The sequence below is a fragment of the Talpa occidentalis genome, unplaced genomic scaffold, assembly GCF_014898055.3.
Source record: "Talpa occidentalis isolate TD23 unplaced genomic scaffold, MPIMG_talOcc4v2.1 talOcc4.5, whole genome shotgun sequence".
NCBI classification, from domain to species: domain Eukaryota; kingdom Metazoa; phylum Chordata; class Mammalia; order Eulipotyphla; family Talpidae; genus Talpa; species Talpa occidentalis.
The window spans coordinates 81837683-81863842 of record NW_023604861.1 but is presented as its reverse complement, the minus strand read 5'-3'; the positions used below and the strand labels follow the sequence as shown (position 1 = coordinate 81863842).

Below are 26160 nucleotides of genomic sequence, written 5' to 3'. Positions count from 1 at the left end.
GAAAGAAGTAGGAATGTAATGAGGTGATGGGGAGAAGGTAGTGAGAACAATGTAATGTACATCCCAGGGGGTTAAAAAATTGTTGGAATCCAGGTAGAGGTAACTGCTAGAAAGATAATAGGAGTCTGAAAATAGGATGCTTGAAATGGGAATTTCTGAAGGGAGTGTATCAGTAATGCAAGAAATTAAGGCTACGTTCACAGGAATGAGTACCTGAGGTAAAGCAGACCACAAGATCACTGGGGGAAGGAAGGTCAGGGACCGCAGACCCTGCTATCACCAAGCATGATAACAAGAGCAGTGATAAAGACAGTGAGCCAGTGAATGATGGCCACAGTGGTGGTAGTCAGTGCTATAGTCAGTGCATATGCTTCAAAAGAGTTGTGGTTCAATGATTAGGGAGGAATAATATCAGGAAGCAACAAGGAGTAGAGAGACATCTACTACTCTTTCATACTCTGAAAATTTATCACAACTATCCATAAAAACATAAAATAACTTAAAAATTAAAAATAGAATGAGGAAAAGTGTGGAGAAAAATGGTAATCTACATTAGGCTGAATATTTTTTCAAGATGAAAATTACAATTAGGATAGAATTTTTAAAAAAATAGTTCATGTCCTGGGCCTCCCTGGTGGTGCAGGGATTAAGTCTCAGTGCTATTCATCTATCGCCAGACACTGAGGCTTGAGTTCCATCCCCAGCTAGGGAGCTAATCCACATGGCGCAGCAGACCTCTCCTGTCTCGCCCGCTGATCCCCTCAGCAGTGTATTTCAGTAGTTCTGTTATAGGACAGGGAGAGGGGCAGCCCAAAAACCCCGCAAACCTGCCTATTCTAAATGGGTTCTGCCATCCGCCGCATCAACACAAAACATATGACACTTTAATGGGAAGGAACTTTAATAAAAACTAGGAAACAATACAGGTAAGGCAAAGAGTCTAGTTTCTAAATGAAGCACCCAAAGTTACCCGTCCCCTCGTGGGTAAAACTCCATCCATATGGGGTCGGCCCAGAGCAAGGCCCCAAAGCCTGCCACAAGTCTAAAGCATCTTCCAGTGGGGACCCACAGAAAAGGGTCACAAACAACCGGACAAGCCCGGAAGGAAAAGAGCAAAATCAACATCAAGATAAAAGCTGCCATGGTCACCTCCCCACGGGTCTCACCCACATCTGTGTCACCCAGTCCACGACCAAAAGACAAGCGCAGTTTCTTTACATGTCTCTAGGCTCCATGTGCCTCTTTCAGGTCTCCTGGCTCCATCCTGCTTCCTTCCTTCCTTAGTCTCTTCTCCAGCTTCTCCTCTTCCTGCTCAGCTCCACCCTCCCTTGGGTGGGGCAGGGAATCTGGAACCTCCCCCTTTCCTGGGGACCACCCTGTTACAATCCCCCCTTTTACACCCTGTTACAGTTCTGCCTGTTCTGTTCCCTACAGTTCTTGTATGCATTAAAAAAAAAAGTAGTTCATGTCCCATTGTGGGTTGTAAAATAAATTCAACTCAGACACAATCAGCTTTTTAAAAAAATCAAATAGAAATCACAATTTTTGGACACAGCAAAAGCATTATTTCATAATACTTTTTTTCCACTAAAACACATTTATATTAGGTAGTAAATGTGTTTCCAGTAAAACACATTTAAATCTTTTTAAAAAAAGATTTATTTATTTATGTATACAAGAGCTGGGGTGCTGGCCAGAGGTGCGGGGGGCAGGTGCCAGAGGAGAGGACTCACCAGAGACAGAGTAGGGAGCAGAACAGGCAGAATGACTGAAATACACTGCTGAGGGGAGCAATGGGTGAGACAGGAAAGGTCTGCTGCACCATGTGGGTCACCTTCCTGGCCGGATATTGAACTCGTGCTGCAATGGCTTTGCTTGTTTTTTATTTATTTTTTAATATTAATTTTTTTTTACATCATTGTTCACTTTTGAACAATATTTGCTTCCTCTCCCCTCAGGTGTAGTTCGCCATGGGGTTTCCTTCACCAGTGCACCTGTGCACCATCACCTCAGTCCCCTGTGCTCCTCCCTCCCTCCTCCCTTTGATCCCTGTCCCTCCTCCTGCCTCTGCAGGCTTTAGACAGCTTTATAGTGTTGATGCTTAACCCCTTGCGCCACCCGGGAGGCCCTGGAAAAAGCATTATTAATGTGGGTAGCAGAGTTTGAATGTCTTTGATTTATGGTAATTGTAAAATAGAAAAAAATCACTTTTAATACTGTGTAACAGTTCCTATATAACATCTTACTTATCTTAATTTCTTTTTTTTTTAAGAGTTTTTTTTTTAAGATTTATTTATTTATACAAGAACTGGGATACAGTCAGAGGCACAGGAAGGTGAGAGAATTCATCAGAGACAGAGTGGGGAGTATAACAGGCAGACGGACCAAAGACACTGCTGAGGGGAGCAGCGGGCGAGGCAGGAGAGGTCGGCTGCGCCATGTGGGTTTCTCCCTGGCAGGCTGGGAATCAAACCTGCACTGCAGAGGCTGCAGACAGCCTCACAGTGCTGCGCTCAACCCTCTGCGCCACCAGGGATGCCCACTTATCTTAATTTCTGAGGAATCCTCTTCTCTATTTCTTATCTGGATCCACAAAGTTATCATGTAAGGCCAAATAATTAATTATTACTACCATGTATCAGGAACCTGGTCCAGGAGGTAATGCAAGAGAAACTGTACTAAAAAAGCTCTTCTGAGCTATGACAGCTGTCATCTTTGTTACTTAACATGTATCTTGCCTTAATAGTATAATATGAAGAGAATATGACCCATACTTACTTCACCATCTTTGGAAAGCTTTCTACCACACCTCATGCTATTTCCCTCTAGTTCTTCTTTATTGATTTCTTGAGGTCTAGAAATATGTAATATATAAGACATGAAATCTCACAGAAAGCAGGCAACTGGCAATTTAAAAAGAATTGTGAGTTAAAAAGAACAGATAAACTTGCTACGAGACTTAAAATTAAATTTTTGTGTTAAAGGTAAACATAAGAATGCACTGATTAAATTTAGTCCACTGCCTCTGCTAATTAGAAAAGATTTAAATCTTTAATGTTTCACTTATTGTCCAGACTTCTGTTAATATATTAGAGCTCAGCCAAACCAGAAAAGAATGGAGAAAAATGTCCGAATAATTCTCCTCACTAATAATATACAACACTTACTTTACTAAGTAAAATAAATTAAAATCCATTATTTAAGACTTGCTATCACCTACCATTAGGTGTTTCATATACAAGCCTTTTTTATGTAGTAATCATACAAACTCATTATTTAATAGAAAACAGCTGTAGAATTTATCAATTCATCTTTACTTGGTACCATACTTTAAAATGTGCTGAGATAGCAACAGATGAGTTTCTTTGTTTTGCTCCCAAGAGGATCATCTATCAGTTAATTAGAGGTACACTATGTAAAAAGAGATCTATGGCTTGGGGCAAAACTGGAACACCACTTGGACATCAGAGACAAACACAGGTGACACAGAGGATACGTAGAAGAGAGTCCACCCCTTGGGATTGTTATTGACCAACTTTCACCAATGGACAGATCAACTAGATAGAACATCAACAAGAAAACAATCACCTGAAATAAAGAATCAAACCACATGGGCTTAACAGATATTTATAGGGCACCTCACCACCAAAAACCTGAGTATACATAGAATATTCTCCAGGATAGACATGGTGGGTCACAAAATAAGTGTCAATATAATTATGAAGACTGAAGTATACCAAGTATCTTCTCTGATCACAATGGTATATCAAACTAGCTATCAACTACAAGAACAAAGAGGGAAAAATCTCAAACATGGGGAGACTAGACAGCATGCTACAAATAACTTTTAGGTTACCAAGGAAATCAGAGGTGAAATTTAACAATACTGGAGATGAACAAAGACACAAGCTACCAGAACCAATGGGACACAAAAGTATGTAGTAATACAAGCCTACATCAAGAAACAAGAAATAGCTCAATAACCTAGCCTTATACCTTAAGGAACTAGAAAAAGAATATATTAAACCACTGCTACTCAACATAGTATTATTAGTCCCAGCTAGAGCAATTAGGCAAGAGAAAGATAAAAAAAATTCAAACTGGGAAAGAATAAGTAAAACTATCACTGTTTGCAGATGCCACAATAATATACATGGAAACCTTGAGACTACCAAAAACCACACACACATATATATATTAAAACAGGAAAAAAAAAATCAAAAGGTCAGTTCAAAAAATCAGTGAAACCACAGCTGGTTCATTGAAAAGATAAATAATACAGACAAATCTCTATAGCTAGCCTAAAGAAGAAAAAAGGGAAAAAACTAATAAATAGAATTAGAAGAGGAGAAATTACAACAATCTGCATAGAAATACAGAGGACCAGAAAAAACTGCTATGAACATCTTTATGTTAATAAACTGGATAATCTAGAAGAAATGGACAAATTCTATTCTTCCATATCGGAATCTATTTTTTCACATCGGAATTCCACACAAACACACACACACACATATATCTCTCTCACATATAAGAAAAAACAATAACCCCTAACTATCACCAAATGTCCCTGAACATTGAGGAGTAGAAGTAACACCATTATATTTCTGCTTTAGAAAGATATCCTTGCTAAGAGTTTAGAAGAGAAGGATGCTGGAGGGAGTCTACTAGATTTTGACTTAATGTTCCAGGGAATAGTCTTCTTCACTTTAGTAGCCTGACAACAGTGTCCTAATGCTTAGTGTCTGTGGAAAAGAACTCTACACTAGGGGCAATATCCTATTATTTGTAAGGGTAAAAAAAATCACTCATGTTCAGCCTCTTAGGTGAGACTCTATTTTAAAATCAGTAATGATACAGGTGAAAAAATTTATGAAGAAATTTATCAAAATTAAAAAAATATATAAAAGATGATTTACAAAATAATGTACATAGAAAATGCTTCAAATCTGAATTCTATCAAATAGTCAACCCTCATTTTTTGGTTTCTGCTTTATTATTCCTGTTTCAACAATCTTACTGTATGCTGAATAAGTATGCTGTGAATATATTTGGAAAAAGATGGGATATAAAATACAAAAATGAACCCTAGGTAAAAACCTCATAATTATTATCATGAATTTATATTGCACTTTCATACACGCACATAAATAGGCCATTATTTTAGAAATTTCTTTGGAGTACAAAAATGGATTAAGAGTGATCAAGGGCAAAAAAATGAACTTAAGGCCTACACTACATACTCACAGATGGATTATTTCATTACATTGTATATTCTAAGGAGATAGTTAAACATCAGATAACAAATGTGGAAGTACTAGTATCTGTGAATTGCAAAGCACGATATATTTTTCCTTAAAGTAAGTACAAAAATATTTTGTAGGGGTCAAGTGCTTCTGGGGAAGGCATTTGTAACCAAATGTTAATTCATTTTAGACTCAGAGATCTCCAAAAACTTTACATTAATAAGACTACCATAAACAAAAAAATTAGCTCTACCTACATGTAAATATGATAATCATGCTTTATGAAAGCATTCTTCAAGTAATATTCTAATATCTTGAAAGAAAATAATTTAAATGAAACAAAGTATATGAATGATTCAACATAGCAAATGACAATCAAACATGTCATTATACTATCTAACTGACCAGAAAGATCAGACTGATGTTATAGAAATAGAAGTTTACTATGATTTCTCTACCTTCAATAGCTCTTGACTTTTTAATCTAATGAATACATTAAAAAAATTCAAAGCAAGTAAGTTTTTTATTGAAGGATGGTATAATATACTTACCCCACCTCACTGTCTTGTTCTGCCCGAAGCATAGCAAGCCACTGCTGTTTATATACAGAAGATAACCATTCTAAAATGTAAATATATATATATATATAAGAATAAGAACTATGGAGGAGCAAAAAATATTTAGGTAAGATTATGACCATTTCTAAATTCATTTGAAAAAGCAACAAATAAAGTTGGTAATTTATATTTTACAAATAGGCTGTAATGGAGTGAACATCTTGTTTTGTTTATACCTAAAGCAGTATTTTCAACTTTTTTTTTTTTTTCTTAAAGATTTATTTATACAAGTGCTGGGGTACAAGCCAGAGGCATGGGAGGTTGAGAGAATTTACCAGAGACAGAGCAGGGAGCAAAATTGGCAGAAGGATGGAAATACACTGCTGAGGGGAGCAGAGGGCGGCAGGAGAGGTCTGCCACGCCATGTGGGAATCTCCCTGGCCGGCCAGGAATTGAACCAGCACTGCAGAGGCTGCGGACAACTTCACAACCCTCTGTGCCCCCGGGGAGGCCTAGTATTTCAATTTCTACAGAAGTTTTTAACAGAAAATCGAATAATGGATTATCCCTGTATTGAATTATCTAAAAATGACAATTAGTGGAAAATTCTAAATAGGGTGAATCATACATTCAAGAAGTAATTTTGGCATATTAAATTTAGATCACTATTACTAAAAGATTTTAATTTAGTCTAAATGGAATAAAAATTATATTTTCCTTAAATAATGACTATATGTTGTTTCTCCCACAAATCTATAAAAACTGAAATTTTCAGTATTTTATATTAAAACAGATTTATTAAAAATATAAGTAGAACTGGCTTAGAGCCATATTTATTTTTCTGCTCTTATTTAGTCCCTACCTAAAGGTTAAATTTTCTATATTTTAAAATTAAATGATTTCTCAATCTCTATCTAAAGGAAAGGGGAAACCCATAGTGTGATATAAGTCTAGATTTTCACTCTAATTCTTTTTTTTTTTTTTAAAGATTTATTTATGCATACAAGAACTGGGGTACAGGCCAGAGGTATGCGGGGGAGGCGGGGCAGCGAGAGAAGTCACCAGAGACAGAGTGAGGAACAGAACAGGCAGATAGACTGAAATACACTGCTGAGGGGAGCAGTGGGCGAGTCAGGAGAGGTCTGCTGCACCATGTGGGTAGCTCCCTGGCTGGGGATCAAACTCATGCTGCAATGGCTGCGGATAGCTACATAGGTTGCGTTTTAACCCTTGCGCCACCTGGCAGGCCTCACTCTGTAAGTCTTAATAAAGTATCTAGATGATTTCACTGATTTATTAATGCCTTTCTGGAAAACTATTTGGATATGTCTTTTTTTTTTTTCCAAAATAAAATTCTTGCTGTTATGAGAAATAACTGAGAAATGGCAAGGCCACAGACAATTTGGCTTCAGTAGGTAAAGACTTTAACAAAAGTTTATATGATTCAGTATACATACATACATACATAGCTTTATTTGCAATGCACTTGGATTTTAAAATTCTGTCCTGTATTTTATTAAAAGCAAACAAAAAAATGGGTCTGTTCTCATTAAAATATTTCTAAACTCACTAATGGTTATATCTGCAATTTGAAATTCATTGATCTAGTCACAGACTATGGTTTTTTCATGGTTCATTTAAAATTGGAAGAAGGGGTCTCCTTGGTGGTGCAGTGGGTTGAGAGCAGTGCTGTGAAGCTGTCCACAGCCTCTGCAGCAGGGTTCGATTCCCAGCCAGCCAGGGAGATTCCCACATGGCATGGCAGACCTCTCCTGTCTCGCCAGCTGCTGCCCTCAGCAGTGCTTTCAGTATGTCTGCCTGTTCTGCTCCCTGCTCTGTCTCTGGTGAATCCTCTCACCTCCAGTGCCTCTGGCCTGTACCCCAGCTATTGTATAAATTAAAATGGAATGAAATGGAAACACACATGAAATTCCTGAATATCGTGTAAGATGCAGCCCATGAAAACGCTTTAAAATTTAAGTTCTAGTAACTTTAATGTCAAGCTAGAAATCTTTCTGGTCACAGATAGTTCATTCAGTAGCAGCAGGCCCAAAATAAGTAATATAATTCAAATGAAATGTTGGCATCTAATACAAGGGAACAAAAAGAATCTCTGCTAAAATAAATTTGAAAAACATGTAATGAAAGGAAAAAAGTGAAGCGGGTTCCTTTAAAGAGAATTTTTAATATGACTATATACCATCAGAACTCCAAAAGGCAGGTACATTAAGCAGAGTTTGCAGAATCCTTTTTGGCAAAGTTAGTGTTTAGTGTAAAGATTTTGAAAAGGTACCTTTCAAGAAAATTCCACATAGTGAGAATAAGTTTAAGTACTTTATATTTTTGAAAAGTTATTATTATTATTATTTTTTATACAAGAGCCAGGGTACAGGCCAGAAGCGCAGGAGGGTGAGAAGATTCACCAGAGACAGAGTGGGGAACAGAACAGGCAGATTGACCAAAGTACACTGCTGAGGGGAGTAGCGGGCGAGATAAGAGAGGTTTGCTCCGAGGCTGGTGGGGATTGAACCGGCACTGCAGAGGCTGCGGACAGCTTCACAGCGCTGTGCTCAACTGCCTGCGCCACTAGGGAGGCCCTTAAGTACTTATTTTAAAGTTGATCAAAGTCCAAAATAAAAATTCAAAATGGGCACATATAAAGGTAGTCTGACAGAGCCATGAATTAGCAGCTACAGGTCTAGTCTACAGCAGTTTTGAATATAAACATAGTGTTTTTCTAATACAAATAAACTTTCTAAGTTAGAATGAATATATTTAGATTATTTTTTTTTAATCTTACAGAAAGGGTACGAGGAAGGGAGCCTTCAAAAATGTACTGCTTGAGGGCCTCCCTGGTGGCGCAGCGGTAGAGCGCTGGGTTGTGAAGCTGCCCACAGCCTTTGCAGCGCCGGTTTGATCCCCGGCTGCTCCCTGGCCACTGGAGGCGGGTCCCACATGGTGCGCAGACCTCTCCTGATGCCTGCTGCTCCCCTCAGCAGTGTACTTCGGTCCTTCTGCCTGCTCTGCTCCCCGCTCTGGCTCTGGTGAATTCTCTCACCCTCCCGCGCTTCTGACTGTACCCAGTGCTTGTATATATATATATATATCTTTAAAAAAATGTACTGCTTGAAAATTTAATGTTTTATATTTACAAATTAAAAAAATGGTATTTTTTGGTTTGCCTAGTATTAAGTGAAAGAAAACTGTATTATCAGGTACACACACAAAAACTTATTTACAACAAGCAAAGCTTACATGTAAAGACAGCTTAAAAGGTTAACTGTATATTAAACACCTAAGTCAAAGGTAGGTCATGAAGATGAAGGACAGAAAGCTTATATAATAAAAAAATTCTTATATGGATAAATAAGAAAAGACCCTATGTATAAATTAATATAAAATTATAGAGAAGTTTGGCTCAAAGGTACTCAGGTATAATAACTTAAAAATCTAAATTAATATAAAATTATAGAGAAGTTTGGCTCAAAGGTACTCAGGTATAATAATCTAAAAATCTAGTTCCAAAAGACAACAAATTTTCTGCACTGAGTAATTCAAAGCTATTTTCTAAATAAAATTACATGCACTACATACCTTTTTATTTTAAGTGACTTACTTTCATAAAACTCATACTCCTTTAAAATTATCTCACTTCAACTTACAGAAATATTAGATATTTCATCATTCCAACAGTAATACCTGATTTAAAAAAAGTTGTAAGAATATCCATTTTTTTGCCCGTAATGCAAAATAAGGGACAATATATTAATTTGTTATCAAATACCAATTAAGTATGCTCAAAAGATTAGTGATTCAAAGTTATTGTTCATGTTTTTAAAATTCCCTAAACAAACTTGAAGATATCAAACATATAATACTTTTAAGTAATCAGTCAGGTTTAGTGAAAACAATATGGGCAACAAGAAAGACTTGGGATTGTACTTGAGCTCTGCTTCTCACTACTTGATAGAATAGTTACATGTTATCTAGAAATGGAAGCAATTGCCTTGATAAACATCAAAGATTTTATTATATAATAGACATTAAATGCACAATTTGGCATACATCCTGAGACACTGAAGATTCTACATATATTGAGATACTTTTCCCCTCACTTTGAAAGTTATTGTATTAGGAACAAGAACTCAAACTTATTTGGTAAAGTAAATGCACTATTAGGCCATATGTAAGTTAATATGCTTTAGAAAACAATTTTAGTTCACTCAAACTGAGTGCCTACTACTTGTTATATACTATGTTATGGACTGTAGGTAAAACAGATGAAAACATAGCTCATAGTCCAACAAGGACACAGATACATTCTTCACTAGAGTCATGAGTAAGAGAAGAAAAAGTCTTAAATAAGGGAGTGGTAGTAGGTAAGAGAAGGAGATGATTTTTGAGAATTATCTTTGGAAAATCTATAAAACTTGGTGAATGGACATTGAAAGAAGAGTTTAGAAGCAGTGTAAGGATCACTTTTAGTGTTTTGCCTTTTTTACTAATGATGTTGATGCCTGAAACAGGGATCAGAGAAAGAAAAAAGGTGGGATGGCAATACAGCTGCAGGGGAAAATTAAGTACCATTTTGAACAGATGAACTGAACTAGTCATTAGATGAATATCCAAGAATGAAACTCAGGGAAAAGGTCAAGCTGGAATCTTAATAAATCATGTGTATGAAAGCAATCACTCTGGAACACCACACAGAATGAAAAGATCAATGTGTCAAGGGCACTTTCAGGAAGTTAAGATGTGGGCAGAGTAAGAGCAATGTATAAAATAAATAGAGAAGGATCAATCAGAGAGAGAGAAGAAAAGAATGAGAAGAGTATTTCTACACTAAAGTAGCACAGTTAAAATAAGATGAAAACAAGGCCACTAGATTTTACAAATAGGGCAATCCAAAATTTTACTGAAATTTCAGTAAAGTAGTGTGAGCAAAGACAATGTGAGAAATGGTGAAAAGCTAAAGAGAAGGTATCTGTAGACTACTCTGAAGAAAGTGCTTTACAGGGGAGAAAATAGTTGCTGTGGGGGTTTAAAAAAAAATCTCTTTTTAATAAAAGAATTTGACCATATTAATAGGCTGAGGGAGACTAGGTGGGGAAAAGGCTGAAGATACAGCTGAAATGATAAAAGAAAATTCCAGAACAAAGTGACAAGATGAAGAACACAGTAGAAGGTTGGTTTGAACAGGCAAAGAGACCACCTTAACCTCTGGGACAGGAGAGGCAGATTAGGAATTGGAATAAATTATTCCCTGGTTACCTCGGATTTATATAAAAAAAAGAATAATTCCTGTATTGACAGTGAGATGATTGGATAGGAAACTGGAACAGAATGGCAGAGGTTTGTCATAATTACTTAAGTGAGTGAAAAAGAGGAATGACCAAACTTAAATAGTACAGAGTCCCAAGATCCAGGCTGAGCATTGAAATGTGAATGTGCAGTGGCACCAAAACAGAGTTGTAGGATACTTCACTGCAGTACTGATCACAGAGCAGAAGGTATAGCAAAAAAGAATTTAATTTAGTTTTAGGATTTTGCCACGTAAAAAGACAGAGTTGAAGGGGTAAGAGAATGGCTTATATAATCTATTATGAAATGCAGGCCCAAAAAAGGCAAGAGTGGTTTGAAAGACTGGCAGAAAATGGAGGACTTAAATGGATTTGAAATCAAACAACAATGTAAAAAGTAATGAGATGATGAACACCTAGAAGGTTATGAGTAGCCTGAAAATGACTGGATTTCTGATCCTGAAAACTTCTGGATTACAAGGTTCATGGTGTTTCCATGGATGGCAAATGCCTAATGTTTAGCAAACAAATGTAACTAGAGTTGAGGTCAAATTACTAGAAAGCTAGGGTATTTCTAGGGTATTACCCTAGAAAGGGTATTACCCTAATTACCCTAGAAAGCTAGGGTATTAAAGCTAAGGTATTGCCCCTCCCTAACAGCATGGGATGTAATGTTAATTTATATTGTACTTAAATCACAATATAAATTAATATATTAATCATGTCAATATATTATGTGACTGGACAGAGGTGGAGAGACAGATGGTAAACCAGGTGTCCAAGTATTAAATGAATGTGGAGGAATGATCTGGGGATCATGAAAAAAAGGCCAGAGGGTGAGTTCAAATCATATGCACTAATAGTTTGGAAAGGGTATTGAGAGCTAGGCCCACAACTATCTGGCTTCTTAGCTGCATATTGGTAGAGTGTATTAAAAGACAATGTCCTCTACAGAGGGAAGAGAGTATCTTCTGAGGAGCTAAATAAATGGAGGAAACAGAAGGAAGATATGAGAGATTGGTTTCAGAGCACTCAATAGAAAGGTTTTCGGAGAAATAGCACTAAGATGTAAGAGTTATCAAGGAGAGAGGGACATATGACAATGAGAGTATGGAATAAAACAGATTTAATGACCTGGCCTATGATAAATCAAATTCCACTGAATAATGGAGTTTAACTGTGACTGACACAGCTGAATCCTAAAATGCAATGCTTCTATACAAAGTCCTAATTTAACTTGGAATACATTTCTAAGATTCTTGATCTAAAGATGATCAAAGCAGATGTAAGAAAACTCCCCAGATTGCTGAATATAAAACTTTGAATAATCTTAACATGTTTGGAAGTATTTCTGAAAAAGGAGAAATGAATTTTAGCAAAGTAAATTTATTTTTGTTTCAAATCCAGGATATACTGCTATTGACAGCATATACCAATCTGCCTTGATAACAATAAGCTATGTGGTCACCTTTTGCCCCTCCCTAACAGCATGGGATGTAATATTAATTTATATTGTGCTTATATAACTGTAACTTTTATTTGGATATGTAGGAAAACCTATATATCCATTTAGATGTATAAGATGCAGCATTCTAAAGTGAATGTGGGGGAAGGAAAAAGAGAAAAAAGTCCTATGCTGCAACTTTAAGTCAGAAGAAAAAAGGCTGAAATCTGGTCAGAAACATAAGACTCTAAATTCTTTCTAATCTTATACTGAATAAATATCTCAGACTAGAAATACTTGTACCATCTTGTATTCCAAAAATATAAAGCTTGTCGACTTGCATCACAGACACACCTAAACTACTTTAGAAATAACTTTTTTTAACCTACTTCAAAATCCATTTCTAAAGCACCTTAAAAGGAAGTATGATTAGAATATGTAATTGGTGTTGGCATCTATTATTACACCAATGAAAGGGTAAGGGTTTCTGTGAAGATGATATTTCTGACAGTGTAACAGTTCTATAATAGTTTTAGTATGTGCTATATACACCAGGTACTAGCAATGGTATAAAATATTTATATCTAGGGGCCTCCCTGGCGGCGCAGGCGGTCGAGTGCCGCACTGTGAAGCTGTCTGCAGCCTCTGCAGCGTGGGTTCGATCCCGCCGGCCGGCGAGAATCCCACATGGCGCAGCAGACCTCCCCTGTCTCGCCCGCTGCTCCCCTCAGCAGTGTATTTCGTCCGTCTGCCTGGTCTGTTCCCCGCTCTGTCTCTGGTGAATCCTCTCAACCCTCCCGCGCATCTGGCCTGTACCCCAGATCTTGTATAAAATAAATAAACCTTTGGGCCTCCCCAGTGGCGCAGCGGTTGAGCGCTGGGTTGCGAAACTGCCCTCAGCCTCTGCAGCACCGGTTCGATTCCCGGCTGCTCCCTGGCCACCGGAGGAGGGTCCCACATGGCGCGCAGACCTCTCCTGCCGCCCGCTGCTCCCCTCAGCAGTGTACTTCGGTCCTTCTGCCTGCTCTGCTCCCCGCTCTGGCTCTGGTGAATTCTCTCGCCCTCCCGCGCTTCTGACTGTACCCAGTGCTTATATGTATGTATCAATCAATCAATAAATAAATGTTTAAAAAAAATAATAAATCTTTAAAAAAAATAAAAAAATAAAATATGTATATCTTATTGGGATTAAGGATAACTTCTATTTTCTTCATTATTCTTTTCTATGATATATATGTATCAATTACTATTATAATGAAAGACGTACAACTTAATATCATAATTTAACCATGTTCTCTTACCTGAAGGAACTAGAGAATCTTGTTCAATAATCCTTGCAGAGGCCAAATCACTGATAATATACTGTAACCTTAAGTGTCTGAATACTGACATAAACGGTTTTCCTTGCTCAGTTTCAAGAAAGGTCACACCTTCAAAATCTATTAAAAATTAAAAATTTAAATTAGTCATTTTTTTTGAATCTGCTAATTTATTTTATTCTTAAATGTTTTCATGTGCATGGACAGACAGACAGACACACACACACACACACACACACACATATACACCCCCATTAGGATATAACTTAGCTAGTTTCAAAGTTTCCAAGGATTTTATATACCTCAGGTGTGTGGATAAAAACTTGGGATGATTTAGAAAAATATCCCCCAGGAAATTAACTTTGTTCCTAAATACACCTGTGGGTTGGGAATTCAGCCATATACCTTTCTGGGATTAGGAGCTTACAGTGTAGCAAGATGGGAAAGGAAGGCTAAAGAATTGCAGGTAGAGTTATGGGTATTCCTTCGTCCAAGGACTGAACACTCCAGCAAAACTCTAGAGCCCATATGCTTTCCTCAAGGGTCCTTACAAAAATACAAAGGGCATGAACATTTCTTGGGATTCTTCTAATTTATGTTTTAGCTACATGTAATGAACACTAAGTAATTATCTATTAAAATACAAAATAAGATACAAAGACATTATAGTCATAGATTTGCGATACCTGGGTAATATTTATTATTAAAGGAATTCAAGTTTATGAAGAATATGAATTTTTGTCTTTTAGTGAGATTTTAAGGTAATTTCTAAAAATAGCTACTTTCAGTTGCATTCTAATGTGCCTTCAGGAGTGGGACGGAAAGGCCTAGAGTTAATGCTATTAAAGAGGGTCTTGTAGATATTCCTAGCTTATTTTCTATTGAAGAAGGTCTACCTATGGGAGTGTACTTACTAAGCCCTGTTACTATAGAGAATAGGGAAAAAAGTTGAGAGTTGCTATTATTGACTATTATGCCTTAAATCACACTTCGCAAGGAAAACAGGTTTTCTGTGAATCAAAAAGGAGTCGTTGTCCACTAACAGAATTTGTTTCCTGAAAACTGCAAAATGACAGCTAAGCTAATGAAAATAATTTTCACAATTTTCAAATTTTTATCTCACATATTTTTTATATTCTTTTGGTGCCTACCTAGAATCAAAGAAAACAAACAAGTAGTAGACACATTAAAAAAAAACTAATAATTAACTTCACTTATTGTGTAACGGGCATCTAACAGTGGATTTATGTCTTTCTTATTTTTATAGTAACTAGCATTAGTTCTACCTCATGTGTTGAATTAAATGTGCCATTTTTGTGATGTATACCAGCAATACCATTATGGTCTTAGAGGTGCTCCATCACACAAATAAGCTATAAAAATCTAATGCTAGATTTTCTTCTAGAAACCTAGAAATTACCTCATGAAGCCATTTCTTTAAAGACAGAGGAAAGATTGACTCATTTACTTTTTTTTAAAGAATTCAAGGAGTGGGCCTCCCCTGGTGGCGCAGCGGTTGAGCGCCGGTTTGATCCCCTGCCATGGGTGAGGTTCCCACATTGCGCGCAGACCTCTCCTGCTACGCCTGCTGCTCCCGTCAGCAGTGTATTTTGTCAGTCTGCCTGTTCTGCTCCCCGCTCTGGCTCTGGTGAATTCGCTCACCCTCCCGTGCTTCTGACTGTACCCGGTGCGTGTATAAATAAATAAATAAATCTTAAAAAAAATAATAAAGAATTCAAGGAGTTAAAGAAGTATGCTTTAAAGATTGTAGCTGTCAAAATTGCACCAAATTCAAAACTAATTCCTATGTCTGTGTAGAAAATTTCTAAATATCTATTGCTTCTTGTAATCCTGACTTACATATACTGGAAAGTCAATTAGGAAAACCTGAGAAAAATAGTTAAATATAATGGGTGAGGAGACCCTGAGTTATTTTTTTCTCTCCTATTTCCTAAGTATTCATCATTTTTATAAATTTTTATAAAACTAATTAAAATGAACTTTTACTTTTCTTGTAGGAAAACTGAGCATTAGATTTATATTTTGTTTTGTGGAATAAATGTCTCCCTGAAAATTTATCTTAAACTATATACTTTTACATTATTTAGGCTGGGATGGTGAGGCTAGTAGGGAAAACCAGAAGTGAGCTGCAGCTTTCCAATTCAATTTCTGCAACCTGGGCTACAGAATTTCTCTCCTGATAGATTGCTGTGATTAATCCATCTGGAGTTTAAATGAGCATAAGTTTATGTGAAAATTTATTTAACGTCCACTGTTTCTATTGAGCCCTTTTTTATTTTTATAGTTTCTCCAAACTCCTCATTTCTTTCAGTTTTTCTCTCTCTCCCCCACTATTTTTTAAATTTAATTTCTCTCCTCTACTTCTCTAAGCCCTCTTTAATCGCCAAAATGTAGCACCAAACTATATGTTTTTTTTTTAATTAATCTGTTGGTCATTTAAATGTCTATATAACTTTGTAAAGTGTAATTTAAACTTACTATATTTTAAATCAAGTTAAAGTTTATTGGTATGGTTCTTTACATATTTTGGTTCATGAGCTTGATAGAAAAATAATCTATCTGGATTTAAGTTAGGAAATCTCACTATATCTACAAAAATCCATTTAAGCAGGGCACAAAAAGTACTAAATTTTAAAACTATAAACTTCTCATCAAAAGACACCTTTAGGAAAGTAACTGAAAGTGCAACACATAACATTTATGACAAAGATTGGTTATCAAGAATGTATCAAGAATGTCCATAAATCATTAAGACAAATATAGTATTAAGTTAGAACAGACATTTCACAGAAAAGGAAATATATGGCCAACAAACACATTTAGAGCTGTTCAATCTCTTTAGTTTTTAAGGAAATCATAATAAAAAACCACAATATAAAATAGTTCAGTATTAACTAAAATAAGATGATATATTGTCCAGTGGTATGCTGGAGCTGGGTCATACTTGCTCAATGGAGTTGATGGTATGCATTTCTCCCCAACCTGCATTCAGTAATGTCCTGTGGTTATTTTAAAATCAGCCATGTTGGGAGAATTTATATCATAGAAATTTTTGAAATGCCACAAATCAAGATTGTTCTTAGATAAAGGTGGTTTACCAGCACACCACTTTTTTATCCATGTTAACACAAACATACATAATGTTGTAACTTGTCTTTTTTTAAATCACGGAGATAATGAACACTAAATTGAAGATAATGGTTGGAGAAAGTCAGAGAGGAACAACAGGAGAGAAGTATATGAGTAGGCTAAGTTATTAATGCTCTAGTACTTGAGGATTATTTTGTGGAGGTTCAATATATTATTAAAAATAAAAAAGGTGGCCATACATAGACAAAAAATGATGTGAACTAAGAAAATCATGAACTAAGGATTATAATTTATCAACTTCTTGGAATATAAAGTCATTATTTTTTTTTCTGTATCTGTTTTAGCAAAGCAAAAAGTAAGTATCAATACTTTAGTTCATCTCTGTCCAAATAAGACCTTATGGCACTTGATCTTAACACATTTTATTTTTTTTTTAATTTAATTTATTTATTTATGCAAGCACTGGGTGCAGTCAGAAGCACGGGAGGGTGAGAGAATTCACCAGAGCCAGAGCGGGGAGCAGAACAGGCAGAAGGACCGAAATACACTGCTGAGGAGAGCAGTGGGCATGGCAGGTGAGGTCTGCGTGCCATGTGGGACCCTCGCCCATGGCCGGGGATCCAACCGGCGCTGCAGAGGCTGTGGGCAGCTTCGCAGCCCAGTGCTCAACCGGTGAGCCACCAGGGGAGGCCCTGATCTTAACACATTTTAGATCAGTCTCCTCTGGGAATCTGGTGGAAGGTAACAGAATCTCTCCTCCCTAAAAATACATGCAACATACACACATATATATAAAACTCAGCACCCACTTTTGGGTATAAGTGACATACTGAAGCTCGTCCATAGATCTCCCATGTTAAGAAGTGTTGCCTGATAGACAGGGTTTAATTTGTTAGGGACAATTCAATGTAGTCAAATAAAATATAAATGCAACTGTGAAGATTTACTGGTGATTTCAAAAAACAATAGTGTGGGGGATCTAAATACGGTGTCAGGTCAAGCAGTAATAACTCAGTTAATAATAGGCAAGGCATTTATCAATTTTCTCAGTGTAAATGAGGGGGTAAATTAGATAACAACTAAGTTCCTATCCAACTCTTAAAATTCTAGGTCTATAAAAGGTCAGGGTCTGATTCTATTTAATTTTTTTAAAAAAGATATATTTATGCATACAAGAGCTGGGTGTGGGCCAGAGGTGTGGGGGGAAAGGGGGTGACAGGATTCACCAGAGACAGAGTAGGGAGTAGAACAGGTGGATCAACTGAAATACACTGCTGAGGGGAACAGCAGGCAAAATAGGAGAGGTCTGGTGTGCCAGCTGGGCCAGCTCCCTGGGCAGGGATCAAACTATGCTGTAGTGACTGCCCACAGCTTCACAGTGCTGAGACTTAACCCCTTGTGCCACCAGGAGGCCCAGGGTCTGATTTTAATAAACTACAATTTAAAAAAAGTTCCCATTGAAAATCAGGCAAACCTTTTCTCCTTTTTGAAAACCAGACATCTGTTTCAGTCAAAAGCTGTTTTAAAGATCCATTCCAAGAAGGCACAAGTTGAAGGAACATCCACTAGGTTAAAAATTAAGAAAAAATATACATCATAATTTAATTATTTTGCATTTTAAACTGCTTCCACCTTAAAAAATAAATTAAAAAAAGTTCCATTTTACAACCAATGGAAAGAAGTAGAACTATTATCTGATATGTTTACAAGCTTTAAATTCATCATGGCATTAATCATGATGTGATAATAAAAACTAGATGATTCTGTGATAATTGAATTTCTGAAAAATATTTATAGTCTCAAACACACTGAAGTTACAGCATTAAAAAGGTAAAAGTTTTAAGATTATATAATTACATTATTAACTTTAATTTATTTGACATTATCAATTAACTCAATTTACTATATACAGAGAGATGTGAGATTAAAATAGTAAGAAATTAAGCAAGGGAAATGGAATTTCTTTGTCTTGTTGCTGTTGAGATAGTATACACAGTAGTGTAAAGATGAAGGATTTTTTAATTCCTGGCTTCACCACTAAATAGCTGGGCAAATTACCTAATGTCTCTGAACTTTAATTTTCATGTAAAACTAGCATGCTAATATGTCTACTTTAAGAGACATTAATATGTTTCACGTGAGAATTAGTATTTGCAATAAGAATAGTCTTCTGGCACAATGTAAGCATTTATCATTATAGGCATAAATGCAGTTATGACAAGAAAAAAGAATGAATGTTACCACTGACTCAATAGAAATGGATTTTCCATTCTCATTTAATGACTGGATAACCCAGTTACTAAACTTCTTTGATGAAAAGCAGTAATACACTCTCATCTCTAACATAAATACAAACATAATATAACCTAGAAAGTGTCTCATTCTCAGATTTCACAACTGTGTCAAATGCAGACTCCATACTGTAGACAAAAAGCTTTAAGGCAAAATTATGCAGTGGTAAAAGCAATGGACTAGATTTCATAAGACCTGGGTTCTGCCTCAAGTTCTGCCTCAAGTTCTTTAAGAACTTTAAGCCTTAACATTTGTAGAACAAGAGTAATAGTCAATTTGTCTCTGTAGAGAGTTGTGAAATACAATTACATTAAAACTGCTGAAACCTTTTAAAAGAATGATGTGAAACAAATGCCTGAAGTGTAAATAAGGCTTAAAAAAAAAGAATTTCAACATTATATAGAAAAAGTATTATGAAAATGCCATAATGCCATTCATTCAACTGAAGCTTAACTTTCAAAACATTTCTGAAAACTGTATTGAACATTTCTGATTATGTAAATAACATGTTATTGTTGGGGGGAAATACCTGGGAAAGAACAGAAAAGTATTTCTAGGATAAAAAAGTATATAAACTACAAAACTAAAATCACTCATGATTTAACATGTTCACATGTTAAAATAAATATTTTCTTCCATTTATAACCACTCCTTTAACACTGGACACCAAGATCTTTCTAGTTTTTCAGAATTATAAGCAATGCTGAGGTGACATTCTTACATATATCACATTATTAATACCTTTTTAAGAGCTGTATATACATCCATTTCCACTTGCATCACAAATAAGTTAGATGAACCAATGAGCTGTTTCATGACATTTATACTAGAAAAGATAAAACAGAAACAGTGAGCTTATTTTCATATATAGGTTAAATGACCCTGGTGGAGCCAAAAACTTTGTCTTATTAAAATTTACCTTACTCTTTTTTGCCCAAGATAAAGAATTATAGACAAAAAAATAATCTGAACACAAGTATACTTTTAAAGGTTTTTTTTTTGTGAGCTGATAAGGAAACAGAGAGACTTGCTCTGCTACTGAAACAAATTAAAGCAAGGTCCCAATAAGAACATTTTTAGTGTGCTATGAGAAAGTGTCAGTCTTCCGCTGCCTTTCTGCATCACTCAATGTTTTTTTTTTTTTTTAAAAGACACCTTCACCCACTAGGCCTAAGAGAATCACTTAGTCATAACAGATGTTTTTATTACTACTAAAAAGAGTAAAATCAAGAAATATGTATAAGTTTAAATTCAGAGTAGAAATGGTATCACAGGTTTTTTGTTTTTTTATCTTTCTTTCCTTTAAGTCATAAAAAGTCAGAAGAGCATATGGATTTGTAAGATGACCACTATGAATCATCTTCCTTTTGAAAAAGTCCAATGAGAAATTCTAAGAGAAAAAAATATTAGTGTTTCAAATGACTTTCAAACAGTGCAAAACTTTGCTTATGCTTTGACAACATTATTTTTTTTTAAAGATTTTTTTATTTATTTATACAAGCACTGGGTACAGTCAGAGGCACAGGAAGGTGAGAGAATTTCACCAGAGCCAGAGCGGACAGCAGAACAGGCAGAGTGACGAAGTACACTGCTGAGGGGAGCAGCGGGTGGCAGGAGAGGTCTGCGCGCCATGCAGGACCCTTGCCCGGTGGCCGGGGATTGAACAGGCGCTGCAGAAGCTGCGGGCAGCTTTGCAACCCAGCGATCAACTGCTGCGCCACCGGGGAGGCACTGCTTTGACATTATTAAGTGATGTTTTTTATGTAGAATAATGCTTCTCAAAATTTTCTACCAAAGTATCTCTGAAGGGCAGAGGAAAGGAAATGCCAGAGGAATCCAGGAGGTGGTTTAGCCATAAAAACAATATTTCTATTTACTCTTCTATTTAATCTTGGCTATTCAAAGAAACTTGAGTTCTTGCTATTCTATAATGTACTTAAACATAAAAATGTTTACCTCTTTCTTACTTCTTTGCCCCCCTTCTCCCCAATCAGTGAGATGCTTTGGTTTTGTCTTACAATATTCAATGCTTTGGTTTTGTACATTTCTGTGGGAATGCCATATATTCCTAGAGATATTTGTAACCTTGTCTCAGAAGTACTATGTCAAGAAAATGCAAATCTAAAAATGGCTATAAAGCTGACTGATCATTAAAAGTTATTTCCCATCCTCCATTTCTCGGACCCATGACAGATATACGAGCCCTTTTGTTACGAATAAGCTCCTATGAGCCAAGACTATGATAAAATAATCTGGGCATCCTTCACAGTCCTTAACAGAGTCCTTAACAGATTATCTCTGTATATGGTGGACATCCAGGAAGTATTTTCAGAAGGGAGGTAGGGATGCAAAGGAGGAAGAAGCAGACTTAATTCAAAAGGTCAAACTAATTGTGAATTTACTTTCATTAGACTTAGCAAGAAATGTTAAAACAATTTCCTCAAACTTATTTTCTCAATGGTTAAGATATTGTTTAAGGTAAATTTTAGATTCTCTAAGAGCCAAGAAAAAGTGAGGTAATACTTAAAACTTTTCTCAAGTTTTATAGCAGCAATGAATTGTTCCATGAAAATTTGCTACAACAGAAGATATAATATATACATGATAATCATTTAGGACAAAGAATGAAATTTGTGTAGTATCTTCAGCTCATGATTGTAGTCAAGACACCTTTCACTGTTCACTTTAATGCATCTGTGTTTTATACAAATTATCTTGCATACCTTTGCAAATGAAAAATGGTATTTTAAGGTGATTAATTATAAAGTTATTTAAGATTAAAATACCTGAGTTCTTTAAAAAGTTCAACATTCTGATGAGTCATTAAATTGTTTAGAAGCCATTCAAGGCACCTGAAATGAAAATATATAATTATTATATTCTATCATGTATTTATGATCTACTAAGTAGGACTTGTAGTTAAAATAAAAACAGATTATTAGTCTTGCTAGGACATGCTCAAATTTTTATAAATATGGAAAATTTAGTATTGTTTTTGTGAGCAATTATTAAGAGAATATTTCTTTTATATTAATAAAAGCATTTCTAACAAAGAAAACCTGCATTCAATTTTGTGTTTCATGGTTTATGAAGTTTTGCGTACTTCTAGACCTTCTTTATATCTGAAAATGGGTTATTACAGATCTCAAGAGTTAAAAACACTGCCAGTAGTTGCAATATCATGTCTATTATAGTTTACTCCTTTAAAAACTTAATAGTGACCAAAGTTTTTATAAGCAGATATAACCCACCCATGGTCACTTACAAACACAACACTTTTGAGGAATTTACTAATTAGTCCAAATATAAAAAGGAACTTTTTATAACAAATCTCTATTCTATTTCTTTTCCCCTTTCTTTCTTACAGCTACACATTCTCTTAAGGAACCAAAACAGCCTAATTCCCAAAAGTGGGAAGAAAGTGGGAGGAAAAACAAGAAAGATAACTCACTTTTTCTTTACAGAATCTAATCCATAGGTCCCTGCTGATGTGTAATAGCCACATACAGTTTTCACATTAATTGTTTCCTTCATTGTCTCACCACACTGCTGTATTAAACCATCCTGTAAATATAAATAAGCACTGGAAAGGCCCATTTCACGTGGGAAAAATTAGCTCTGAGTATGTGCTTTTACATGTTAAAAAGTTAAAAAAAAAAAAAAAAGGAAGAAAGAAAGAAAAGAAAGAAAACTCATTAAATGTATCAAGCCTAAGTTTTTTATAAGTCCAGTAAAAATACCGAAAAAAAATCCAGCAAGTATTCAACTAAATACTTGGAATTGAGAAATGGGAGCAAGCAGTAAAGTAGAGGTGAATATTGCTATTCTCTTGCTTTTCTATTCTTCCTCTGTGAGGGCCCTTTGCACATTTAATCAGCATTTTATTTTGCCTGTTCTTTTAAAATTAAGACCTCTTTACATGGTAGCTGACCATGTGATAGGCTAGTCAAATAAGCAATAAGAATCATTACAAAGAGTTTACTGAAGTTTAAAATAGCTATTGATATCTAACTGATGTACCTAAAACACATAATGTTACTGTTCTAAATTTACACTGAAATGCTAATCTAAAATGTTTATATAGATTTCAAATGAACTAACTTTTTAACATATGGAAAGAATACTGATCTTTTTTTTACTGAAATTCATGAAATATAGTCATCATGCAAGCATATTATTAAGTTAGTTAAGTCATAAAGATTATGCAGAAAGTGGATTAGAATAAAACCAAGAGAACTAAAGCTAGAAAATAAAGATTTTTTTATTGGAAATAAGTATGGAAGGGATCAAAACATTTTAAAAATCAAATGACCTCAGCCAAGCATATTTAGCAAGCTATTAATACTTCAAATAAATCAGTATACAAATGCCACATAAAAGGAAACTTAATTAACTTTTTTAAAAGATCAAAAAAGAACACTGACTTGCATTTTATTTTTAAAAAAGATTTATTATTTATTGAAGATTTATTTATTTATTTATACACACACTGGGTACAGTCAGAAGCGCGGGAGGGTGAGAGAATTCACCAGAGCCAGAGTGGGGAGCAGAGCAGGCAGAAGGACCGAAGTACACTGCTGAAGGGAGCAGCGGGCGGCAGGAGAGGTCTGCGCACCATGTGGGACCCTCCTCCGGTGGCCGGGAGCAGCCAGGGATCAAACCGGCGCTGCAGAGGCTGCGGGCAGCTTTGCAACCCAGCGCTCAACCGCTGCGCCACCGGGGAGGCCCTGACTTGCATTTTAAACTTACCTGGAAGTCATTCTAGACTCCTCCCTTTTCCTCTTTAACATCTTGTCTGTCACCAAATCCAGCGGATCATCTCTGCTTAATCTTTTTCAGGTATCCAATTTTTCTTCTTCATACTTATTGCTACGCTAATTAAGCCCTCACCTGGCTACTGCAATAGGTTTTTCCTCATCGTTCCTTCAGTACATCCTTCACACTGTTCCTGAGGTATTCTAAAACATAACTGTCTCTTTCCTGATAAGAATCTTAATTGCACTTGTTAGAGAGTATAAGGAACTTTTGTGAATTGGCCTTTGCCTCCTCTCTCAACCCTTCTAGCATATTCTATGCTAGAGTCATGTTCTACTTAGAATTTCTAATATCCCATTGTTCTACATTTAGGTCTTGTTTTACTGTCTGAAGTGTTCTTCCTTCTCTGTTCTTATGTTGCAAGATAAAAACATTTTCAGTTTTCAAGATTCAACCTCAAACATAACTTCCTTCCTGACACCACCAGGTTGAAGTGACCACTCCTATCTCTGTAGCCACTAAATCCTAAAAGATGTTTATTATCATACCTGTAATATTGGACAGTTTTACTGTACCTTTGAACCTATCTATCAGCCTTCCTACCCAACTCCTTAAGGGTGGGGCCTATGTAAATTTACCTTTGGATCTGTATGCACATTGCTCAATATACTTCAGTAGAATAAACAAATCTATCATTCTACCAATAAATTAACATACATTTATTAATTTTAGAAATACATAATTAAGAGTTTGCATAGTAAACACTAAATATTTTTTAACCCATATATGAAAATAAATGAATTAGCAATCATAAACTATTTGCTTAATGAATCAAATTAAGTCCTTAATAGAAATCTGCAAATGGACTTAGAGAAGTAAATTCTTTCCACATGAGGGTCATACTAAAGTACTTATAAAGAACTTGTATTAGTTGACATAGATAAAGATACCCTCAATTGTAGTTTTTGGTTAAGCATTTTAAATAACAATACAAATGACATATTTACACATTTCATTTTTTTAATTGTGAAAAACTAAGTTTTATTTTTGTTTTTGGAAGAGAATACTTGGAAAAAAAGATACAACTGTGATCCTTTCTTTGAATAATGAGTATACTTACCAACTGCAGCATACAAGCTGCTGCCAAAATGGCAATAACTCGACTGGGCTTTATTAAGACATCATCTCGATACAGTGACCCAAAGGCAACCTGCAGTGCTTAAAGCAAAAGTACACATGTACAATGAAATTGCAATTATATAAGTGTATAACAAAAATAACAATCACTATCTTTACACACACAGATATTTTATCTAAATCTGGTTATGTATATAAAAGGATAAAAGTAGTACTGGTAATGGTTAGTGATTGATAGTGCTAATTTAATAGCAATGTAAAACCAAATCTTGACATTTCTGGTGCGAATTAAGATACCTTTGGAGAAAGTTTTTGAAAGAACCCCCATCTCCCATGTAAACCAATTATTAAGTACAAGTACAATGACCCAATAATAATCTTAACCCTGGTGCTCTCTCTCTTAAGTGCTTCACTGTCAGGGAGCATGGAGTTTGTAGCTTCTGTTCCTATACATGCCACTCTCACACTCAGTCCTGACAGCTACTGTCCATCCTTATCTTCATTGCCATACTCACGTATGTTCCACATGGTTTGCTTTATAGATATTAACTTTTTTCTTTGCTTATGTGAACAGATATTTTCACTTGGGCTTTCAATGAGGGGAATAAAAGGGACACAAGAATAGGATTTAGGAGAACAACAGGCTGATACAGACTCACTGAACTATTCTGAAACCTAAAATAAGTCCCTAAATACGTAGGGCCTTAGATTCCTCATCTAACCCTTGCAACTCTAAAACAACATTGATTAATGGTTCATATCCTTACCTTTCCAGAAAAGGTTTTCAAACATACAGATTAATGAAGATTATTTACTAACTTTTTAAAAATTAAAAGTAATTTTTTGAAATGGTTATATTTTTCCTTCTTTCACCCTACAACCTTCAGATCCCAGGTAGATACAGTTATGAAGATATCAACCTTATTAACAACAGGTTAATAAGGTCCACCTTACTAAATAGTTTGGGGATAGATAACTGATAAACTATGAGTTATATAT

General features: G+C 35.7%; 1 protein-coding gene across 1 annotated transcript in view; it reads right to left on the bottom strand.

Annotated features, from left to right (window-relative positions):
* The window catches only part of GMCL1 (germ cell-less 1, spermatogenesis associated), a 42499-nt gene that overhangs the window by 8329 nt on the left and 8010 nt on the right, over nucleotides 1-26160 (bottom strand). The window contains exons 4-11 of the mRNA XM_037527543.1: nucleotides 25145-25242; nucleotides 22721-22833; nucleotides 22056-22121; nucleotides 20011-20095; nucleotides 18452-18542; nucleotides 13849-13986; nucleotides 5798-5867; nucleotides 2779-2854 (exon numbers count right to left, since the gene is read on the bottom strand). Of these exons, the coding sequence (XP_037383440.1) occupies nucleotides 2779-2854; nucleotides 5798-5867; nucleotides 13849-13986; nucleotides 18452-18542; nucleotides 20011-20095; nucleotides 22056-22121; nucleotides 22721-22833; nucleotides 25145-25242 (737 nt within the window). The remainder of the gene's footprint in view (nucleotides 1-2778; nucleotides 2855-5797; nucleotides 5868-13848; nucleotides 13987-18451; nucleotides 18543-20010; nucleotides 20096-22055; nucleotides 22122-22720; nucleotides 22834-25144; nucleotides 25243-26160) is intronic.